At 54.6% G+C, this 19453-nt stretch overlaps 1 protein-coding gene across 7 annotated transcripts in view; it reads right to left on the bottom strand.

Moving 5' to 3' along the window:
* ST14 (ST14 transmembrane serine protease matriptase) overlaps positions 1-19453 on the bottom strand; it is a 25361-nt gene extending 5908 nt beyond the window's left edge. Inside the window, exons 1-12 of one of the 7 annotated variants that reach the window (XM_064470979.1) lie at positions 18729-19261; positions 18053-18185; positions 16584-16731; positions 5662-5821; positions 5296-5423; positions 4614-4684; positions 3988-4148; positions 3503-3538; positions 2928-3165; positions 2616-2755; positions 2077-2174; positions 493-602 (exon numbers count right to left, since the gene is read on the bottom strand). In XM_064470979.1, coding sequence (XP_064327049.1) covers positions 493-602; positions 2077-2174; positions 2616-2755; positions 2928-3165; positions 3503-3538; positions 3988-4148; positions 4614-4684; positions 5296-5423; positions 5662-5818 — 1139 coding nt within the window. In that variant the 5' untranslated portion in view covers positions 5819-5821; positions 16584-16731; positions 18053-18185; positions 18729-19261. Of the gene's footprint in view, positions 1-492; positions 603-2076; positions 2175-2615; positions 2756-2927; positions 3166-3502; positions 3539-3987; positions 4149-4613; positions 4685-5295; positions 5424-5661; positions 5822-10510; positions 10941-14234; positions 14603-16583; positions 16826-16983; positions 17076-18052; positions 18186-18728; positions 19262-19307 lie in introns of those variants that run through there. The other 6 variants (XM_064470981.1, XM_064470977.1, XM_064470978.1 and 3 more) reach the window with 6 other exon arrangements.

Genomic DNA, 19453 nt, shown 5'->3' with positions numbered 1-19453 from the left:
AAGGGTCAGCTCCCTTGCCCCAAAATGTTGTGAAACACCACTGCTCACTTCCCCTACACAGTACCGAGTTGTCTTTTTGACCCAGCTTCCATTAGGTTGTGTAACAGCAAACGGCAAACGTAACAGTAAATGCATCACAGAACACAACGCAATTACCCTAACAATGGAGATTTGCTCATTCAAGCAAAACCACGCCAGATGTTTCTGCCTTTCTGCACACAAGGCATGTGACGTGACGTTCCACAGCACTTGGGGGGGGGATTCAGCTGCTGCATGCAACAAACCCAGGGTCTAATCCCCAGAACCAAGCGTGCTGCTGCCCTCTCGCCGCGAGGCATCGAGCTACGAGAGCAGGTCAGACCCGAGCACCCTCCTGCCTCGTCACATCCCAAAAAGCACCAGCACGCTTGTTCCCGCAGCGAGTTTAAGGAAAGCACAAGGCGCCACACAACTAAACGCTGCCCGAAGGTGCGGACTGCGCCTGGCACCTACCTCGTGCTGTTGATCTGCACATAGTCCTTGGTGCAGGAGCCGACCGGGATCCCGGGCTCCAGCACGAAGAACATGTTGAAACGCACCTTCACATTCTTTTTTGGGGGAACCTGCAAAAGGAAGCAGAGTCAGTGGCACGCTATCTTCTGGAGCACAGAAAATGGGAATAAGTTTCATGGGAAAATGGTTTGGGGGGAGGACAGAAGGTAACTGAAACAGGAAAGAAGTCCAGCAGAAAAAGAAACACCTTCTTGAAAAGCCACTATGCTCACACTGTCATTTAGGCACTTTCTCGGCTTGCTGAGCCTGGCATCCCAGATCAAACAAGCACGCAGAGGCAGGGTTGAAGCCAGACCTCTGTCAACAGTGTCTCTTCTCCCAGGGCAGGTTTCCCCCCCACCAGTCTTAGAATCATGGAATCATAGAAAACACTGGCTGGTGGCCGAGCCCAGAGTGTTGTGGTGAATGGAGCTAAATCCAGTTGGTGGCTGGTCACGAGCGGGGCTCCCCAGGGCTCAGTGTTGGGGCCAGCTCTGTTTAATATCTTTATCAATGATTTGGATGAGGGGATCGATGGCACCCTCAGTGAGGTTGCAGGTGACACAGAGTTGGGTGGGAGTGTTGATGTGCTCGAGGGCAGGAGGGCTCTGCAGGGGGACCTGGACAGGCTGGATCGATGGGCTGAGTCCAAGTGTGTGAGGTTTAACAAGGCCCAGTGCCGGGTCCTGCCCTTGGGTCACCCCAACCCCAGGCAGCGCCCCAGGCCTGGGGCAGAGGGGCTGGGAAGTGCCCGGCGGAGAAGGCCCTGGGGGTGCTGGCTGACAGCCGGCTGGGCATGAGCCAGCAGTGCCCGGGTGGCCAAGGAGGCCACCAGCCCCCAGGCTTGTGTCAGCACTGGGGTGGCCAGCAGGGGCCGGGCAGGGATGGGGCCCCTGTGCTCGGCCCTGGGGAGGCCCCACCTCGAGTGCTGGGCTCAGGTTTGGGCCCTTCGGGACAAGAAGGGCCTTGAGGGGCTGGAGCGTGTCCAGAGAAGGGCAGCGGGGCTGGGGCAGGGTCTGGAGCACAAGTGTGCTGGGGGGCGGCTGAGGGGGCTGGGGGGGTTTAGCCTGGAGAAGGGGGGGCTGAGGGGAGCCCTTCTCGCTCTCTGCAGCTGCCTGAGAGGGGCTGGAGTGAGGGGGGGTCGGTCTCTGCTCCCAAGTCACCAGTGACAGGACGAGAGGGAACGGCCTCAGGCTGCGTCAGGGGAGGTTTAGGTTGGAGATGAGGGAAAATGTCTTCCCTGCCAGAGGGGTCAGGCCCTGGCACAGGCTGCCCAGAGAGGTGGGGGAGTCACCGTCCCTGGGGGGGTTCAAACACCGTGTAGACGTGGCACTTGGGGACATGGTTTAGGAGGCCTGAGGGTGTTGGGCTGGGGGTTGGACTTGATGATCCTAGGTCTTTTCCAACCTTAACAGTTCTATGATTCCAGTCATATCAGACTCTAAGTCTCAACGCAGCACCTGCTGTGAGCTCGCTTGCATGGTGTCCTGCATAACCAAGTTCATTTGACAGACTAATTAAGGCAAAGAGAGGACCTCGTCTTACCTCTATGTTCCAGACACAGTCCATGGCTGGGGGGTAGTGTGCTGGGTAATAGGGAGTTGTGAAGGTGCCGCTTTCTCCTTTCAGAGTCCCACTGCAGGCTAGAAGATAAGCAAGAAGATGAAAACAGGTTAAAGATGTAAAGAGACGTGGTTTTCCCTAGCCTTAGCTGGCTATCACCCGGGGTGGGAAGGGAGGCAGAAGCAACAGTCTCTAACAAGGTTAAGTCGATCTCTGGAGAGAGCAGCTCTGCTCCAAGGCTTGGAGAGAACCCAGGAGATCAATTAGGTGCTTCCTGCATACATCAATCTGCACATCTAATCCAATATATTTTTATTTTGCCCTCCTCAGGAGACATCATTACAGCAGCCAAGAGCACCGTGGGCAAGGCAAGCTCCAAGAGCCAAGATGTGACCTGCTTCCAGATCTCCCGGCCCTGGGAGCATCCCTGGCAAACTGACCGCAGCCACAGCTGCGCCTCCCAGTTCAGTTGCCCGCGGCAGGGAGAGGTGCGGGGAAACAGGGCCAAGGCCACTGCTCACCTTTCATCTTGGGGAGCTGGAAGAACTCAGCCTTAAAGCCAGGGAATCTCCCCTCCTTGTTGGTAACCAACGTGACGAGCATGACGTTCTGGGAGGACAGGAAGGTCAGGTTGTAGGAAGGGGCGTAATTCCCACAGAGCCTAGGACACAAAGGACACAAAATCCATTAGACAGCTGCAGAGAGACCCTCAAGCAGCACAGATGACCTCTGAGCAGGGACGGGAGCTCAGTTACTAGCAGGACTTCTCAGTACCACCCTCTCACTTCACTCCAGGGCTTGGTGCCATACAGGAACCTAAGAGAGACACTCACTTGACCAAAGCGTGGGGCTCCACGGGGCTCAGAGAGTTGTACACCTTGATGTAGTCACTGTCAGTTGAGCACTGCTCCAGCTCCAGCGTCTTGAAGGTCAGGCTGATGATGGAGTTGGCATCTGCCCTCAGTGTCCAGTAGCAGAGCGCGTTGTTGGGGTACGGGCTGTTGGGGAAGCCCGGCGTGGTGAAACTGGTGACCTCCCCTTCCTTGGCGTGGAGGGCAAACATGCAGCTATCTGCCCAGGAGAGAAGGGAAGAGTTAACAAGGCAAACGAGGAGGTTCTGCCCTGCCTTTCCCTGAGACGCAGAGTGCAGCACTTGTAATCCCTCCTCTGCTCGCAGGTTGTCCCACCTACAAAGCCAGGCACTGGGGAAGGGCGGCCAGGGCGGCTGCTAGATAACAGCAAGGCCTGTGCTGCAGTCTGGCTGACCCCAAACCAGCTCCAAGGAGCACATGAAGGTCTGCCTTGCACACAGAGCACCTCTCTTCAGGCCCTTCCCCACCCCGCAAGGGAAATTGCCACCCCAAAGAGGTCTGGGGACACACGGAGGCTGAAGAAGTAGTGTACTTACTGTCCCGAGTGGAGTAAGCTATGCTGGGGTCAGCAGCTGCAGGAGAAAACAGAGATGTTGTCATCCTTTGGGCTGTGCAAAGTCCCTGGGTGCGAAGCCGAAGCGGTCCCTGGGACCCCCATTGATTTGGCCTTGCTTGTGGGGTCTCTCCCCGCAAGCTGGCTGGGAGCAGGCTGCTCCTGCCTGGGCTGTGGGGAGCTGGGTGATCAAGCTTTTCCTCTGCATCCCTGTCCCTCTCCAGATGGGCTCAGAGGAGAACACAGAGCGTTCGAGGGAAGGGGATCCGGTCCATGCTGCCTCCCCGAGTCTGCACGGCCCATCAAAGCAGTGCTGCAAAAGCCTGGTCCTTACGCTCGCCCTTAGAGCGGTCCCCACAGCCGAAGGCATCCCAGCGGGGGCTGTGACCGGCAGCTTCCCCGCTCCAGCAAAATGTCCCCCCTCCCAGTCCCACGCAGAGGCCCAGGGATGGCAGAGCCAGCACTCACGGAAAGCGACGACCGACTCCACCTTCAGCACGGGGTTTCGCAGGCGGGGGTTCAGTTTCTGGATCAGGCTCTGCCTGTCTGCCATCGCCCTGTCCAGACTCTCCTCCCGGTACTTGGGGACAAGGAACTCTGACCAGTAGTAGGCAATGACGCTGCCTTCACTGCAGGCAAAGGGCGATAATGGGGTGAGAGCAAGGACAGGTGCAGGAAGGCACAAGTATCAGTAGCAGAAAGGTCCAGGCTACTTGATGAGCCATTTTTGGAGGATGGCCATAGGGAAGGGAGAGTCTCAATGATGTGTTAAGCAAACTACGCCCAGCAAAGTCCCCTGACGGCCTGGGGAGTCCCTTTCAAAGCTGCCAGGCACCACCCACTGCGGTTGATAGGGCTCTAACTGCACCATACCTTGATTTTCCCAATACATCGCCCTCAGCACACAGTGATGAGGACTGGCAGAAAACAATATGCATTTTCAGGTCACTATTCACCGCCTACCCTTTACTGTCTCGCCCAGGGTGACTACTGAGGTGCCTCCATCCCCAGCAGCCCGGGTATACGGCTGCGTGGCATCCCGGCATCGCCCTCCACCACTCCCAGGCAGGGCTCAGGCAGCACCTAACACTCACCTGAACGCAGTTATCACTGTCTCTTTGTGGTAAGGGCCAATATCTTCATGATTCCTGTAGATATCCTCCACCTGAAAGGTTTAAAGAAGAGTGTTCAGCACGTCTAGAACTGAGGAGGGGGGAAAAGGCTAAAGACAGACAGAGCTTCGAGCCCGCGATGGAAAACCAGGGCACATACCCAGCATCCCTGGCTGCAGGAATCTGCAGGGGCCAAAGAGAGGAAGAGGGAGAGTTGAGAGTCCCAGAAGTGCCCAGACCTGCACACCACAGCCTGCTCTGACTCATTTCACCCCCCTCTTCCCAGGGGGAAGCACAAGGAATACCTGAGTCTGAGGGGAAAGGGAAGACCGGCCACAGCTTCAGCAGGAAGCGCAGACGTGTTCCTGCCTCAGCCCCCAGCCCTGCCTCATCCACCGACCCTGGGATTTTCCCAGGCAGCCTCCTACGGCACACGCTGGGTGGGCAGAGGCAGGGAGACACCGTGACACTGGGCTGGAGCCGTGATGCCAAGACCCAGCTTAAAGGCAGGCTCCTTGCACCCAGCTCAGTGCATCACAGTGGGCAGGAAGAGATGAGAGGAGCAAGAAAGCTCCAAGCGGTCTTAAATGCAGGATCCCCCAGGGCCACGGGACAAGAGGAAAAAGTCCTGCTCACAGGAGGAGGGATGCAAAAAACCTCTTACCGTGCTCTTCACCTTATTGGCCAGCACGATGAAGTCCGATGAGCTGGAGTTCTCGTAAGCGTCAAGGAAGTCCCAGTTCAGAACCCGTAAGTGGCCGTTGAAAACCTTCCGGACGGCCGCGTTCCTGTCTGGAAGGGAACAGACCAGAGGCAGAAAGGACAGTTAGGGCTGGGATCACAGCACAGCATGTCCCCAGTGACAGCAAATAGGGCAGAGGGGTGGAAATTATGTCCCCTCCATCTCCGGGAGCCTTCCCAGAGCTAGAGAGGGCACGTGCGAGCAACACCACGTAACAAAGCTTTTCCATGAGGATATGCTCCCAGGGTATCACCCTACATGCCGCCACCCACCAGACATCATACTCACATTTGAAGTGCCAAACCAGGAGGCCGGTGACGAGGGAGATGAGCAGGAAAGCAACGATCACGATGGTGACGACCACCCACCGCTTTGGGCCACGCTTCTCCATCTTCTTGGAGTTCATGGCAGGGAGGAACTCCACCCCTTCCTCCAGGTTGTTCATGTCCTAGGAGAGGAGAGAGGGCAGGACGGTGGAAAAGGAGTTCCCAAAGCCTGATTTGGAGAGGTCCAACCACAAAGCAGACTAGAGCAGAGCTACCTCTCCGCAGCAGCTCCCCATCACCGAGAGCACAAGGCGTGCCTCGGTGCCGGCGGCTCCGCAGCCACCCCATGGCAGGACAAACCCTGAAGACTTTTGCTTTGCTTTTCCTAACACACCTAATTCCTTTTTGGGCCTAAGACAAGGTCATCAGCTTGAATAAACTCAGGGGTGAGTCCACGCAGCCCCCGTGACCGTGGTAGGTCACAACCCCACAGCCTCCAAGATCTTTGCCTGCCAGCAGATGAAACTGCAGACAAAAATTCACCCCGACAAACTGCTCGCTGTGTGGCAGGTGTGTCACCCACAACTCATGGGGCACAGCACGCTATAAATAGCATTCCTGTAAAAGAAGAAACTGAGCTACTTCCTCCCTTTACATTCTCATAATCTCTGTGTGTCTCCTGGGCCAACACAACACTCCTGCATTTCTGCTTGGGATTTCCCATTCGGCGCAAACACCCATTAAAAGAAGTAAGCCAAAAAACGAAGATGAGCACACAACACACCCCCGCAGCCCACAAACAGACTCTCAGGACAAGAAGTGCTGGCTAACGAAGAGCGGGTCCTCAAGGCAGCCGCCCTTGAGCGAGGAATACACCTGTAGCTCACAGCTTTCACTGCTATCGCCACCCCACGCTGGGCCGGGTGATGAAGAGGAAAGTCTCTGTCGCAATGCAAAACCCTCGGTGCCCCGGGGTTTCACTCTCTCGCACCTTTGGCTTACCTGCCCTCCATCCTTGCCCTGCGCCTCCAGCCTGGGGAGAAATCAGATGTTTTCAGAGGACGCCACGCAGCCCAGAGCATCCTCGGTGCAGGCAGACGTCGGGGGCCCGGATCCGCACCCGCTACCCCAGCACTTCCTCTCCACCCCGGGGCTGGCTAACCCAGCTGGGAGAGCAGACCACATCACTCGCTTGCTTCTTGTGCCCCCCTCAGGTAGGAAGGGCTCTCCCCCTGCTGCAAACCGCCCAGACCATGAGGGCGCCTCATCTTTCTGGTCACCACCTTCCCGTTTTTCCCTCTCCCGAGCTTTACCAGGCATCTGGCAGCTTCCTGGGCAGCGGCACCGGGCTCTGGACGACAGCCAGGACGCCAGGGCGCAAAGTGCCGACTAGCACAAATCCGCTGTATTCAAACGCATTCCTGCCCTCCAAGCATGATGCCGGGTCAGATGCCGCCCGTCCTTTCTCAGCCCAGGGCTGACACAAACGTACGCTAACGGCTCGGGCTAATTTGATGCAAATATGACAAGCCCCTGAAAGTCAGGAAGAACACCCAGCGAAGGGCATCCTGGAAACAGAGGGACCTCGGAGCCCCCTGCCCTCTTGTGCAGACCCAGGCCATGAGCCGTCCTCGCTGCACTTCCCTTAGGTGCAATGGCTTCACCATGTTATCTTTCCCAAGCCCCACTTTGCAGGGAAGCCCAGCTCCCACTTGCATCATTCCCGTGCTCCTTTTGCCCTTTTCTTCCCCCAGTCTCTGTCCTCTCCTCCCACCCTCCACACCTCACCAAAGCCTCTCCTCCCTGCGGTATTCGCCGGAGGCCCTTTACAAAAGAAAGGGATGTGGCAGGCACCTTACCCTACATTTTTGTAAAGGACTCTAAATTTAATCCTCTGCAGACACTAGAAGGTCACCGAGACCAGAGGAACCCACCAGTTTTTGCACCATCTGCTCTCAGATTAATCTGAGTGTATCATTTGACAGCTCTCCGCTCCAGCATGGGGAAAGAAGCCTCCACTCATTTGAGAGATTTACTGCCTAAGGCTGGCCAAAAAGAAACCAGCGTGAAGCACAGCACCTCTGAGGTGCCAGGCTGTTTCTATCATCAACACGCAGAAGAAACAAAAGACCTAGCAGGGCCACAGAGGACAATCCCACGGGGGATGCTCTGATTCCTGTTTGCCTTCCATGATGGTACAGGAAAAGCTTGACAACGTAACTCAAGGAGACATCAAAATAGAAGACACACAAAATAAAGCTTAAATACACATACAGACGTCCTAAATCAAGAAACTCTTCAACTGAAGTCAAGATTGCCTGGAGTCAACACGCCATCTTCAAAACAGCGATCTGGCTCCCGTCAGTTTCCAAACAAGCAAGAAATACCCCCAAAACAGGTAAAGAGAAGTAACGGGTCACAAACCTCGCAAGCGTCTCCCCTCACCCACCATGCGACTGCGTGCAGCACCAAGCCTTCCCAGGACTCCCAATATATTACTGCTGTTAGCAGAAAGAAAAGCATTTCATTCTCTTCTAACACCTGCAGGAGCCTGCGGCAAGGAAACAACCTCAGGGGTTTACATGATATATCTGTTCAGACAGCAGCAGCTTTCCCAGGCTCCCTGGGGTCAGCGAGGAAGAACTGTCTGCCTCCAGCTCGCAGGTGGAAGGCTGCGTCTCTCTCTTCTGAGTAACAGGTTTTGGGCACAAGCTGTTAAATCTCAGCCTTAATAAGACACTCCCCTGGCAGGCTGAATTCAGCTAGATGGCATGTCTTCCCTGAAAGAGGCATCACACACCTCTTGCGTGAGAGGCGTAACGTTGCGGGGGGTAGTGGCAGCAAACCGGCACAACAAAATAGGGTCTCCTCTGGCTAGCAGGACAGCAAGGAAAAACCTAATTTTAAATAGTATACCCTTTGGCTGAGGGTACCTTCAGCCCTCTGCAAAATTCCCAAGAACCAGTTTCACCAAACTGCCAGAAAAAGAAACGGGGCTCAGCTGCAAGCAGGAGGTACCGCTGTACGAGGCCAGGCTGCACAACGCTGTGGCCGACGCATTTTAACATCCTCTTCAAGCTAAAGGTTGTGTGTTTGCAGAGAGAGAACTCTTGGCGGGGGGGGCGAGCAACTCATCACCGTGATTAGATCAGAAGGAAAACACAGCTTCCCTCTGCCTCCATGCATACAAACACACGCACTGCTCCCGCGGCTGCAGCATGACCAGAGGAAGTTAGGCAAGAAAACTCACCATCTGATCTTTCTTTAGGAAATTTCTCTGCCCTTCTTGGAAAAAAACGGATCTTAAAACTGCGAGAGTTTCCAGCACACCTGTATCAGTTTGTTCTTGCTCCAAAGCTGAGACAGCAATGACACCTACAGCGCCGAGAGGCATTAAAGGAGCATGGGGACTCCTAGGGAGGTTATTTTTGTTATTACACCTGTACGAGGTGCATAAAGCAGCCACTGACACTCTTTCTTGCCAGACATGACCCAGTGATTAGAGGCAGATGAGAGACTGGATCCAAAGAGGTTTCCCTCCCTGCCCTCTGGTTCGTATTCCAGATCTCGTCCTCTCCCATCCTCATACCTTGCGCACACCGTTATATTCCCCAGCCAGCTCTGGCACTTGTGTGAAGCTGCTCTGAAGAGCTGTCGCGTGTCACAGCCTGGGCAAGCAACAGTGATTCCTGCAAGCTCTCTTCCCAATAGAAGGCGAAGGATGTGAAGCATCCCCCGAGCACTACAGGAATGCCAAAATATGGTCATGCGAGGAAGGCTCCAGTCGAGGCCCCATGTCCCGACATCTGACTAAGAGGCTGAATCTTCGCTCCCCACGGTGAGCAGGAAAAGCACCCATTCGACCTCAGTACCAGACTTGTCTGCACCCAAACAGCGCGGCTCAGCCTCCGCTCCGCGCACTCGCTGTGCTGCGCATCCCCTTTGCTGCCGCCACTCCTGCCCGTCGGGGCAACATAGCTCCTCCGCAGTGCTGGCCACCATCCCCTAAGCTAGGCGGGAACCAGATGGAATCAAAAGCAAGAGAAGCTCGAAAGATCATAGTTAAATCAAGCAAAAGACGACTACAGTTTTAATCTCCTCTAACAGTTCTGTGCATCTCCCTCGCGTGTACTGAAGAGTCCATCGCAACGGCAGATGTAAACCAGAGAGGATCTGAAAGCACGTCCTGCTCTCACCTTGTCCATGATTCCCTGAGAAAGAGTCTCTAGCACAATGTGACTCAAGGTCTGACTCTCCCGCCCTTCTCGAGGCAACTACTCCAATAAACATTATTAACAGAAAACCTTCCTTGATATTCTCTCCGCCTTAGTCACAGGTTCAGTTACTTCCTCTTGCTCCTCCTCGCTCAGCCCTCACTGCCACCGTCACCGCGGGGCTCCCCACGGCGGGATCGGAGGTTTCTGCTCACGGCGTCAGCCCGGCTGGCGTGGCGGCTGCCGCCACGCAGAGCCCTGGCAGAAAAGCCACATGCCAATCCAGTGAAGGGGCTGAAAGGCATCGCCCCAGTTCTTCCACGCCTCGGTTTCCCCTGGAGTAGAGACTCCATGGGGAAACCCGGAAAAGGAGCGTGCGCAGTTAGATTTATATATCTTGGAGGATTTATAGAGCTTGGAGGTCTCCTGCGTGCAATTCCTCGCTGCAGAGAGCTCAAACAGAACTCTGGTGCGTAAGCAAACTTTCCCACTCCTCCTCCGTAAGCCAGCCGCACGATATATTTTTAGACAGCAACCGTACTCTGCCAGACTGGACAAACCAGACGCAGAAGTGACTAATTCTGTCAGCAGGAAATTCAGCAGGCACACGGGGACGGTGGGAGCTGCTACAGCTGACTCTGGACTGGAGACACTTACTGGAAAGCGGAGATCTCCTGCTGCAAAGGGGGATGGCAGAAAGGCTAGGACGGGCCTCCAGCAGGAAGATTTCTGAGATGTGTACAAAGCGGGGCTCCATCTGACCCCAGCATCTCCCATAAAGGCTGATTTCTGGCTTGTTCGGCGGTTCCAGCAAGACAGCTTGGTGTGTGCCGGGCCCCAAAGGCCCTCACTGCTCCCCTCTCCTCCAAAATAGGTACTCCATAACTCACTCAGTGCCCACGTCTGGTTCCCTGGACCCTGACCCATAGGGGGAGGGGGCTCCTGGCCCTTAGTTTCACCTGTCCCCTATCACAGGTGGTTTATTTGTTTGTCCAGCACAAGGCAGCTATGAGAGTCAGCTGCTTCCCTTGACCTTTATCACCTCCCAGCCTCAGCTCGTCTGCCACAGGACTGCTCAGGGCCAAAGCTGTACAGATCACAGAAGGTAAGAGCAAGTGTGCAGCCAAGGCAGTCTCGCTGCAAAAGACCCATTTTCTGGCACTAATGTACACAGCCAAGAAAAGGAACCCATCAAGTACAAACTTTGAGGTGGCCTGGGGAGGTCTCAGATGAAGCAGAGTCATCGGACTATGTGGTCAGACTCTTGCTTGGTAATTACACCCTGCAGATCCCAGCCTGTGTATCCAAGAGGCAATTCCCACCTCCCCTTTTCCAGCCGCACCTGCCTCAGGTGGCGTACAATAAAAACTAAAACAATTATCACGCAAGAAACGAGAAGAACGACGGCCGTCAAACTCATCAACCAGCTCAGGACGCAGCCAGCAAGCCGGGCTGGGAGCTTGGGAGACCAACAGGGTGGGCTTGTGCAGTGCAGAAAGAGCCAAAAGAACCAAGAAAGTTATATTTTCAGAACCTGAGGTTTTCCCAGATCATACTGAAAGCTAACACCAGCTTTGTGGTGCTGGCATAAGGGGAAACAGCCTGTTTCCCACAAGAAAAAACCCAAAAGATCTAAAAGCTGCTGGCACGTGGTATGCACCACGTGCTCCTCGCTTCACCCAAGTAGCTCAAGTGCAGCTACCCAACCCTTGAGACCAGCTCCTGCACCAACTCTTGCTGCAAACCCAGGATACTCCTCCAGGAAGAGATCTGGCATGAATAATCTCATTTCTCTTCTTGTTCTTGATAAAAAATACAGGGAAACTGCACGCCTAACAGTCAAGTTTCCGTAAGGCATGCTTGTGCTGTATTGCCCCAATATGGGCAGTAAAGCACTGAGGAAACTTAGCCAGCGTATTATTTTTTTGTCTTCAGTTCCTTATTAAGGGTAATGGCACTATAAAATGGTGACACCAGAACTAACAAATGAATATGAAGCAGGAAATAAAGGACACGAGAGTCCTCCAGACTGCCTACCTTCCAGGCAGAGAGGGCAAGTGCAATAGCAAAAGATACAAGTCACACACCACTTTCAAACTCAATCCTCTACAGCATTCAGTTGTCTTGTGACCATCCTGAGTCATTCAGGAAACCAAACTCCTTTAGGTTTATTACAGAAGAAACTGAAGTTAATGTTTGCACAGGACAGCACAGGCTTGGCTTGCTGCCTCGCAACAGGCTTATCGGTGCAGCTGTGTCATGCAACACAACAGAGCTCAAAAAAAGCCACCACGCTTCTAATTGTGTTTCTGTTGCAGCAGAGACTTTTACATGTAAGACTTAGCAGTTCTCGGGGAGAAGTGGGAAATAAAGCTGCCTTACAGGCCTGATACTCGTAGCTAAGAGCCATGAAATTCCTCCCTACAACACACTTACATCCCAAGACCAGAAAAGAAACATGCTGCAGATGCAAATAGCTTATTTAAAACACTCTTACATCTTTCCTGGTATAGAAAGTGCTCTCTGAGCAACAAAAATGCCCTCCAGCAGCCTAACACACACATCTGTCCTCCAGACCTTGACTAAATGCTCCACGCTCATCATTACATTTCGCCCACGCTCTCGACCGACTCTTAGAGCTTTGCGGTGGGTCTGGCCCGCGACACCGCAATGTTTGGAGCCAGCAGCAGGAGAAACACCGGCACCTCCGACCGGGCAAAGCGTTTCTCTGTTCCCTGGCTGCTCCCTCCTCCGCCCCAGCCTATCGCCCCGGCTATCACAGTGCCTTATTGCAAGGCTAGCTCCAGCGGCCTTTGGATGGGAACAGCATATCCTACCCTGGGCAAGGCGAGAACCTTTGGTCTGATACCTTCCCCGCAGCCAGGCCCTCAAAAACAGTCTCCCTGCTCCCTCAGTGGTTTTACAAAGTGATCTTTTGTTTGCTGAGCAAAGGTCTGGCGTCGATCGGCCTCAGCCTTTTTCTCGTTGAGCCTTCCTTGTCCCTGTTTGCCTTTGGCACCAGCAGCCGCAAAACTGGCCTGAGCAGCAGCCAGACCTCAAAGAAAAGCTCTGCACCTTTCCAAGGAAGAGGAGTAGCTTCTCCTCACTGTGCCCAGGAACTGCCACAGCTCCTCTGCCGCCCCAGGAGGAGACGCAGTCATTGCAAAACAACTCACATTTGCTCTGCAGCCGTATTTACTGGGAGCCAAGTCCAACGACAGTCGGTCCACAAGTGGCAAACCCCTCGGGCTGTTTAATGTGAGGCAACAGGTGCCGTCTTTGGGGAAGTCCCCCTGGATCAGATCAGCTCCTCTCGAACCGATGCAGGGGGAAAACTGATCCAGAGCCAGGGGAAAGGACCTGGCATGCCGCTGCCCTGGTGTGAAGGGACTCGCTTGAGCACTCAGCCCTGCCGTAAAGACACACCGGCGCGCAAACCTGCCTTTTGCCAAGAGAACAAGCCGGGCAGGGAAGATCACGCCGCACACAACAGTGTCACCCTGACCCAGCCAGGGAACAAGGAGCTCGAGCTGAACAGTATCAGCGAGAGCATCTCCTTCCCGCTCCTGGCAGTCACCGTGGTCCTGACACACGCACGACAGCGGGGCTGGAGGCAAGGGAAACTTTTCCTTGCTGCAGGCCAGCTTTCTGATCGGTGCTAAAGCTGCTAGCACCTTTGCCACTGCCAGATAACAACCAGACAGCCTGCAGGTGAGCTGGAAATCACTGCTGTCCTGCTTTAACACAGTTTTGAAACAGCTCTGTGGCACAGAACAGGATCTGGAGGTGCAACCCAAAACCACCGGCCCCTGCCCGACCCTCAGCCAGGAAGACCTCCACGAAAAGCCAAGACCGTGGCTTAAGCTCACTCAAGTTTCAAAGCACACTGATAATGCATCGGTTAATTAACAAAGCCCCAAAGTCCTCGGTTAAAGTCAGACCTTCTGACGGCTTGAACAGGTTTAGTTAGATCTGTTGCTAAACAACCCGGACCCATGCGCTGCCAGCAGTTCACCTCCCCGTACTTTATCTGCACTCACATCCCCAGCGCCTAGCTTAAGCCAAAACCAAAACAGAGCGACGTTAGCGCTGCCATCGAGGCGGTCTAACACCAGCACAGACGGCTGCATCGCGACCGGTGGGGATTTCCACTTTCCTAAAGCTGGTTTTTCTTTTCCTGCTCCGCTGGGCTTGGCAGCGTCCCCCAAACAGGTTCTCCTGACCTTACCCGAGCTTCCCGAGGGATGCAGAGCTGCCCTGGGCAGTCCTGACCTGCGAGGCTCAAAGGAACCGGAGCGAGGGGAGGGTGAGGCAGCTCGGCGAAAGGCTGACGGCTTTTGGGAGAGCCCCGCCACCCCCCGGCACCAGGTGCTGCTCTCACCTGCAGTTGGGCGCTGTACCTCATGCTGGCACCGTCGGCCGCGGGGCCCTGCAACATGGCGAGGGCGGCTGCCGTGCCGGCTCAGGCCGCCATGGCGCGGTTGCTCCTCACCTCGGCACGGCACGGCTCGGCATGGTGCCCGGCCCCTCCTCTCCGCGCTCCGGGCAGGTGCGGGAAGCCGGAAACACCCCGCGGGTCCCCCGACACACCCGTGTCCAGCTGCGGCTCCCACCTCCCCCGCTTCGCAGGCGTCCGCAGGGAAATTAAGGAAAACTTCATGCCTGAAAAGCTGTGCCCAAAAGCCCCGCGCAGGCTCGGCGTCATCCGAAGAGACCCTCTTTGCCACGTGCTTTGCTTTAGTAAATGAAACCAGAAAAATCTTTAACCAACACAAGCCGCCCCGCAGCCAGCAGCGGGGCTTGCGAGCGCTCGTGTACACAACAGCTTCCAGGGCAAAGCTTTATGTACCCAAGGTCTTATCCCTGCTCGGGTGACATAAAACAACACGCTCAAACTCCGCTGCGAAAAGGGCGCTCTCCAGCATGCACAGGCGCTTTTGCCCCCGGGACAAACCCGCTGTTCCCAAAAAACATCTTGTACGCTCAGGGGCTGCCAAAACAAAGTATTTCCTTTATCCCAGCCTGAAACCTGCTCTCAGCTAGGCTACAGCACTGTAGGAATGAGCCACCTCTTACCAAACAGAGGAGACCAGATGCAAAGTGATGAGCAACGCAGCAGTCCAGCAGAAACTGCACATGCATCCAAATTTGGCACTCAGAGTTGCTCACATACCAGCAACAGCTCCCAGGGATTCTGTGGTGTGATATTAAACAATGCCCCCGGAGAAGAAAAGGAAGGACCTGCGGCAAAGCCCTGGGTTTTGAGAATGCTCTAAGGCAGGTTGGAAAGGGGGCTTCTAACACCGAAACTTGCGTTCCTGGCACAGCCTTACTCCATCATTTTCCCCTTCTTGGAAAGATGACTCCCCCCCCTTCCAATATTTAGATTTCTCACATTCGAGAACAGGTCAAGATAGCTGGACCGACATCATCTTTCTTGGAAAGGATCTTCCCTTCTCTGTCTTAGATGTGATAGTCTATACCAACACGTGGTATGCCCGTCAATCTTTCTGAAAGCTGACCTGGCCATCCCGCTGCTGGTCTGATCCCCTTTACACCAATTCAGTCCAGCCCGGAAACAGATTTTTTTCGACATCTGAACATTTAAATTTCCCAGAAAGCTGTTTTTGGTGTAACAGGAGTTGCCCACCGATTCACACCCGCAAGGAGATGCTTGCTGGGTTACCTTTGTTTCCCCTTGCTCTAAAACGTCTCGTGCAAAGCGCAAGTTTTACGGGTGTTCCTCTGGGGAAAAAAAGAGACGGTGCCAGGTCCCTGATCCTACCGTTGTCTCTTTAGGTGACAAATACAAGGTAATTTCTGTGCTCTTCCAGAAAGAATTCCGCTCCCTCATCCCTCAGCCACCAGAATCCCACCGGCTCGCTGAGCACCGCACAGCAAGGCATCTCCCCGGATTCAAGGTATTCCCCTTCAAAAGGTGGCTTTGTTAGTCAGCCTGCTGAAACTGCCCGCCTGGCTGATGTCAGGAGCTGCTCTCGGCTCTCCCGCTGCTGCCCAACCCTGCCCAGCGCTCCCGTCCTACAGCCGCTCCCTGCATGGCTGGCTGCAGGTGCTCCAGCCTCACTTAATACCCCCATGAAACAGCACGTTTTAGGTATAAAGCACCTAGTCCGAGCTGAACCAGTGCTCTTTGCTTCTGCAAATTTCTCCTCTTCAACTAACCTCCTCCGGGCAAACGCCGGTGCTCAGGGATGTGGCTAAAGAGGGCAAGATGCAGGCTCACTCTTTGAGGCCTACGGTGTCTCTCGCAAAGGTCCACAGCCCTTGGTTTCACTCAGTGCTGCGAATGCCCGGTGTTTCCTCTCATTCGAGCCACTGACATTTTACAAACTAATTCAGCATCCCAGCTCGCTCTTTGAACAAGGGGATGCAATCACCTGGGCGGGGTGGGGGGGGGGGGTGGGGGAAAGAAAGCAACACACGTGCTAAATTTAAAGTATAATATAGCTGGGAGGCAGCTGGTTTTGAGCCCTAAATGACAGGATGCAGTGATTTATTTTACGGCTGTGTTGCTAAGCCACCACGGTGGGTGAGGGCCCCCTCTTTCTGGGCACTGCACGGTCCCAAAGCAGCAATTCCCAGTCAGCAGTCCTCCACGTGCCTTTGCGGTAAGACACTTCCATGTGCCTCATCCCACCGGAGGATGCTGAGCCCCAGCGAGTCAACACGAAAAAAGATGTAACCGAAGCAGAAAGATCAAGGCACTTACCCGCGTGCAACGGCAGCAGTCAGCAACGAAACCTCTGTTTCTTCCCACTTCTATCAGTTCATTCAATAAAAGGTGTCACCTCCTCCTCCTAACGTTGTCTCTTCGCATCAGCGTGGCCGCAAGAGCAGCAAGCCGAGGTGTAACACGCCTTTAGGAGGAAGGAGAGCGCTCGCTTTAGGCACCGCTGGAAATCTGAGAACCCGAGTCCGTCTTTGTCAGAACTGGATGCAAGTTGCAAGAACTAGACCGCCGTGAGCTCGGCCCCCGGCAGAGTCCCAGAGGAGGCAGGGATTAGCTGCAGGAGCAGCAAGCGCCGCCTGAGCGGGCAGGATGCTTCAGCATCAGCTCCCAGCCCTGGGAATGCCATCCACGTGAAAGAAGGGAAATCATAGCTGCTTACACAAGGAACGAAGGCAGGCTGCCTGCAGGGGAAAAGTCTCCTGGTGGAGGCAGCTCCCAGTAATTCTAGCCCCGCAAAGGAGCACCATCCATCCAGGCTGCCGCGCCAGCGAAGGGCCGGATTCAAAGGGGCAGCGACAAAGGCTTTCCCTCCCTGCAGCGTGTCCCAAGGATTCTGTTCGCAGCGCCTCCTAAATTCAAATTTCACCAGCAGACCCCTCCCACCCAGATTCCTGCCAGACAGCCCCGAAACCACCCCAGCTGTGTCTGCTGTTAAAACCTTCAATCCGGTCCGGCAACTTTGACAAAAAGATTGGGAGAGAGATAAAACTCAGCGGGTGTCCTGTTACTTTGCATTCCAAAGAGTAAATAAAAGGCTGATTCAGTGGGAGGAGAGGAAATCGTCATCCAGAAGCCCTGCGGTTTCCAGCTGAACCGGCAGCCCCCAGAGAGCAAAGGTGAACGCTCGGCACAGGGACAGCTCTGTCTGCTTTCGGGCCTGAGGCAAGTTGTCTTGGTATGATTCAGCCTCTCTCCATCTGTAACCCAAGGAGAATAACTACCCACTTTGGAGAATGGGACCCGCAGAAGTGCAGCCAGTTGCCCTCAGTTGGCCACAGGCTGCTCTGGAGGCAGCGCTGAGCCCTGGCGCTGCTTTTCAGAAAGCTGCTCGAGGATTACTGCGTGATTTGGATGGGAACCTATCCTTTCATCTCAAACCCTTCTCTCAAGAGCTCTGGGAGTGAGAGTCCTGCTTCCAAAACATGGCTCGGGCAGGGATCACGAGTAGCTTTGCCCTCCTGAGGTCACAAAAGCCGGCCAGAACAGAGGTCACGAGTGACCAGCTCCATCCTGTGGAAGGTACGGGCAGGAGCAGCGAGCAAAGGACCTGACAGCGTGCAGCTTGCAATGAGAAAGTCTACCCTCAGCCCTCCGTCGCTTCCCAGGCGGCTCCGAGACACTGTCTCAAAATTAAGGGGAATCGTTTCTTGTGCCCCTGCTGCCGGTGGTGCCCGCCACCTGACAAGTCGTGGAACTCCAGAGGGAATCCCAAGCCCTAGGAAACATACCACAGGATGTAAGCTTGCTCCCGGGACTACGCTATTAGCTGGGTCTCTCTCTTGAGCTCTTCTGTGGCTCGTGGAAGCAGAGAACCTCTTTTCATGAGCTCTGAATCAGCAACAGCAGCGCTTGCCAGCCAAACTGTAAGCACAACAGAGTGGTCAGGCTTGATTGCCTGGTTTCTGGCACCGAGTATTTTGAAACCTGGCTGCACACTCAGGCACGCCCAAGATTCAAAGTCAGTTAAGGTCCTGCCCGCCTAAAACTGGGAATGTGCAAGCTGAGGCTGTGACTTGGCTGGGGAGAGGGATGCAGACAAGGCGTTGGAATTAGCCATTGCTTTTTGGTTTATTACAAACAAGTAGAGCAGACCCATGCTCGCACCTGCCTTGCCACCTTATTCTGCACAGAAAATAGAAGTTCAGACTTTGTGTTGGCGGGACCTCACCTGCTTACAACCAAAACAAAACGACACGGCTTTGACTTTTCACTTACTCCTCTTACTTCCCTCACTTTGTTGGTGCAGAGGTCAAAGGGATGTGGCACAGGGTTTTTTGCTGTTTTACGGTCCAGCTCCTACTGTCTTTCAGACAACTAATTGCCTGATTTTCTTCTGGGTATGGTGAGACTGCACATGCCGGTAACACGCCCACCCTAAAGCAGGAAAGCTGGCTGCGAACTCACCCACAGAGTTCAGTCTGTCAGAGGTGAGAAGCAATACATGCTCTCCAAGATGATGCTGGTCCTCTCCGGGATGAGGTGGCAGGCTGGATGAAACACCCTGCTGACTGGCCCAGGCTTGCAGACCTGCTCTAATCCATTCTCCACCCCAAAAGTAGGATCGCTACATATAATGTTTGCCTGGAAACTCCCCTCCTCCCAAGACAATCTACTAAGGTGTCCTTACTTCTGGTACCTCCACCTCCCTCACTGCATGAGGAACTGGTAAGCCCTTACTTTCCCACAGCTCCTCTACCAGCTCTCTGAAGGTCGGACATTTGTTGCTGCCTCACAAGCAGCTTGTCAGGAGAAGGCTGTCCCCGAGCGGAAGGAGAGCCCTAGGATTCCTTCCACAAGATGGCAGGGAGATGCTGGGAAAGCGGCCTCACCTTGCAACCCGTCTCAGCCACCGGGGGAAGAGAGTACTTCTCTTGAACGAGCTGGGAAGTGGTTCCCTGCCAACTGTTGCTCTCCGTGATGCTTGACTTATAAAAGAAAGCAGGGATTAAACGCAGCCCTCGTGCAAACTCCGATCCTCCTTACCAAAACTGTTAAAACCCAGGTGGGTGGACAGAGCCACTGAAAGCTTTATCCCTGCTGGAAGGAGCTCCCAGGTTTGCTGGCTCTGAACAGATGCAGTACCCTTTCAGCCGGCCCACGTCACTTCGACTCACCTCCACAGCACATGC

Source organism: Phalacrocorax carbo, chromosome 21, assembly GCF_963921805.1.
Source record: "Phalacrocorax carbo chromosome 21, bPhaCar2.1, whole genome shotgun sequence".
Lineage (NCBI taxonomy): Eukaryota > Metazoa > Chordata > Aves > Suliformes > Phalacrocoracidae > Phalacrocorax > Phalacrocorax carbo.
This window is presented reverse-complemented; position numbering and strand designations above follow the sequence as displayed.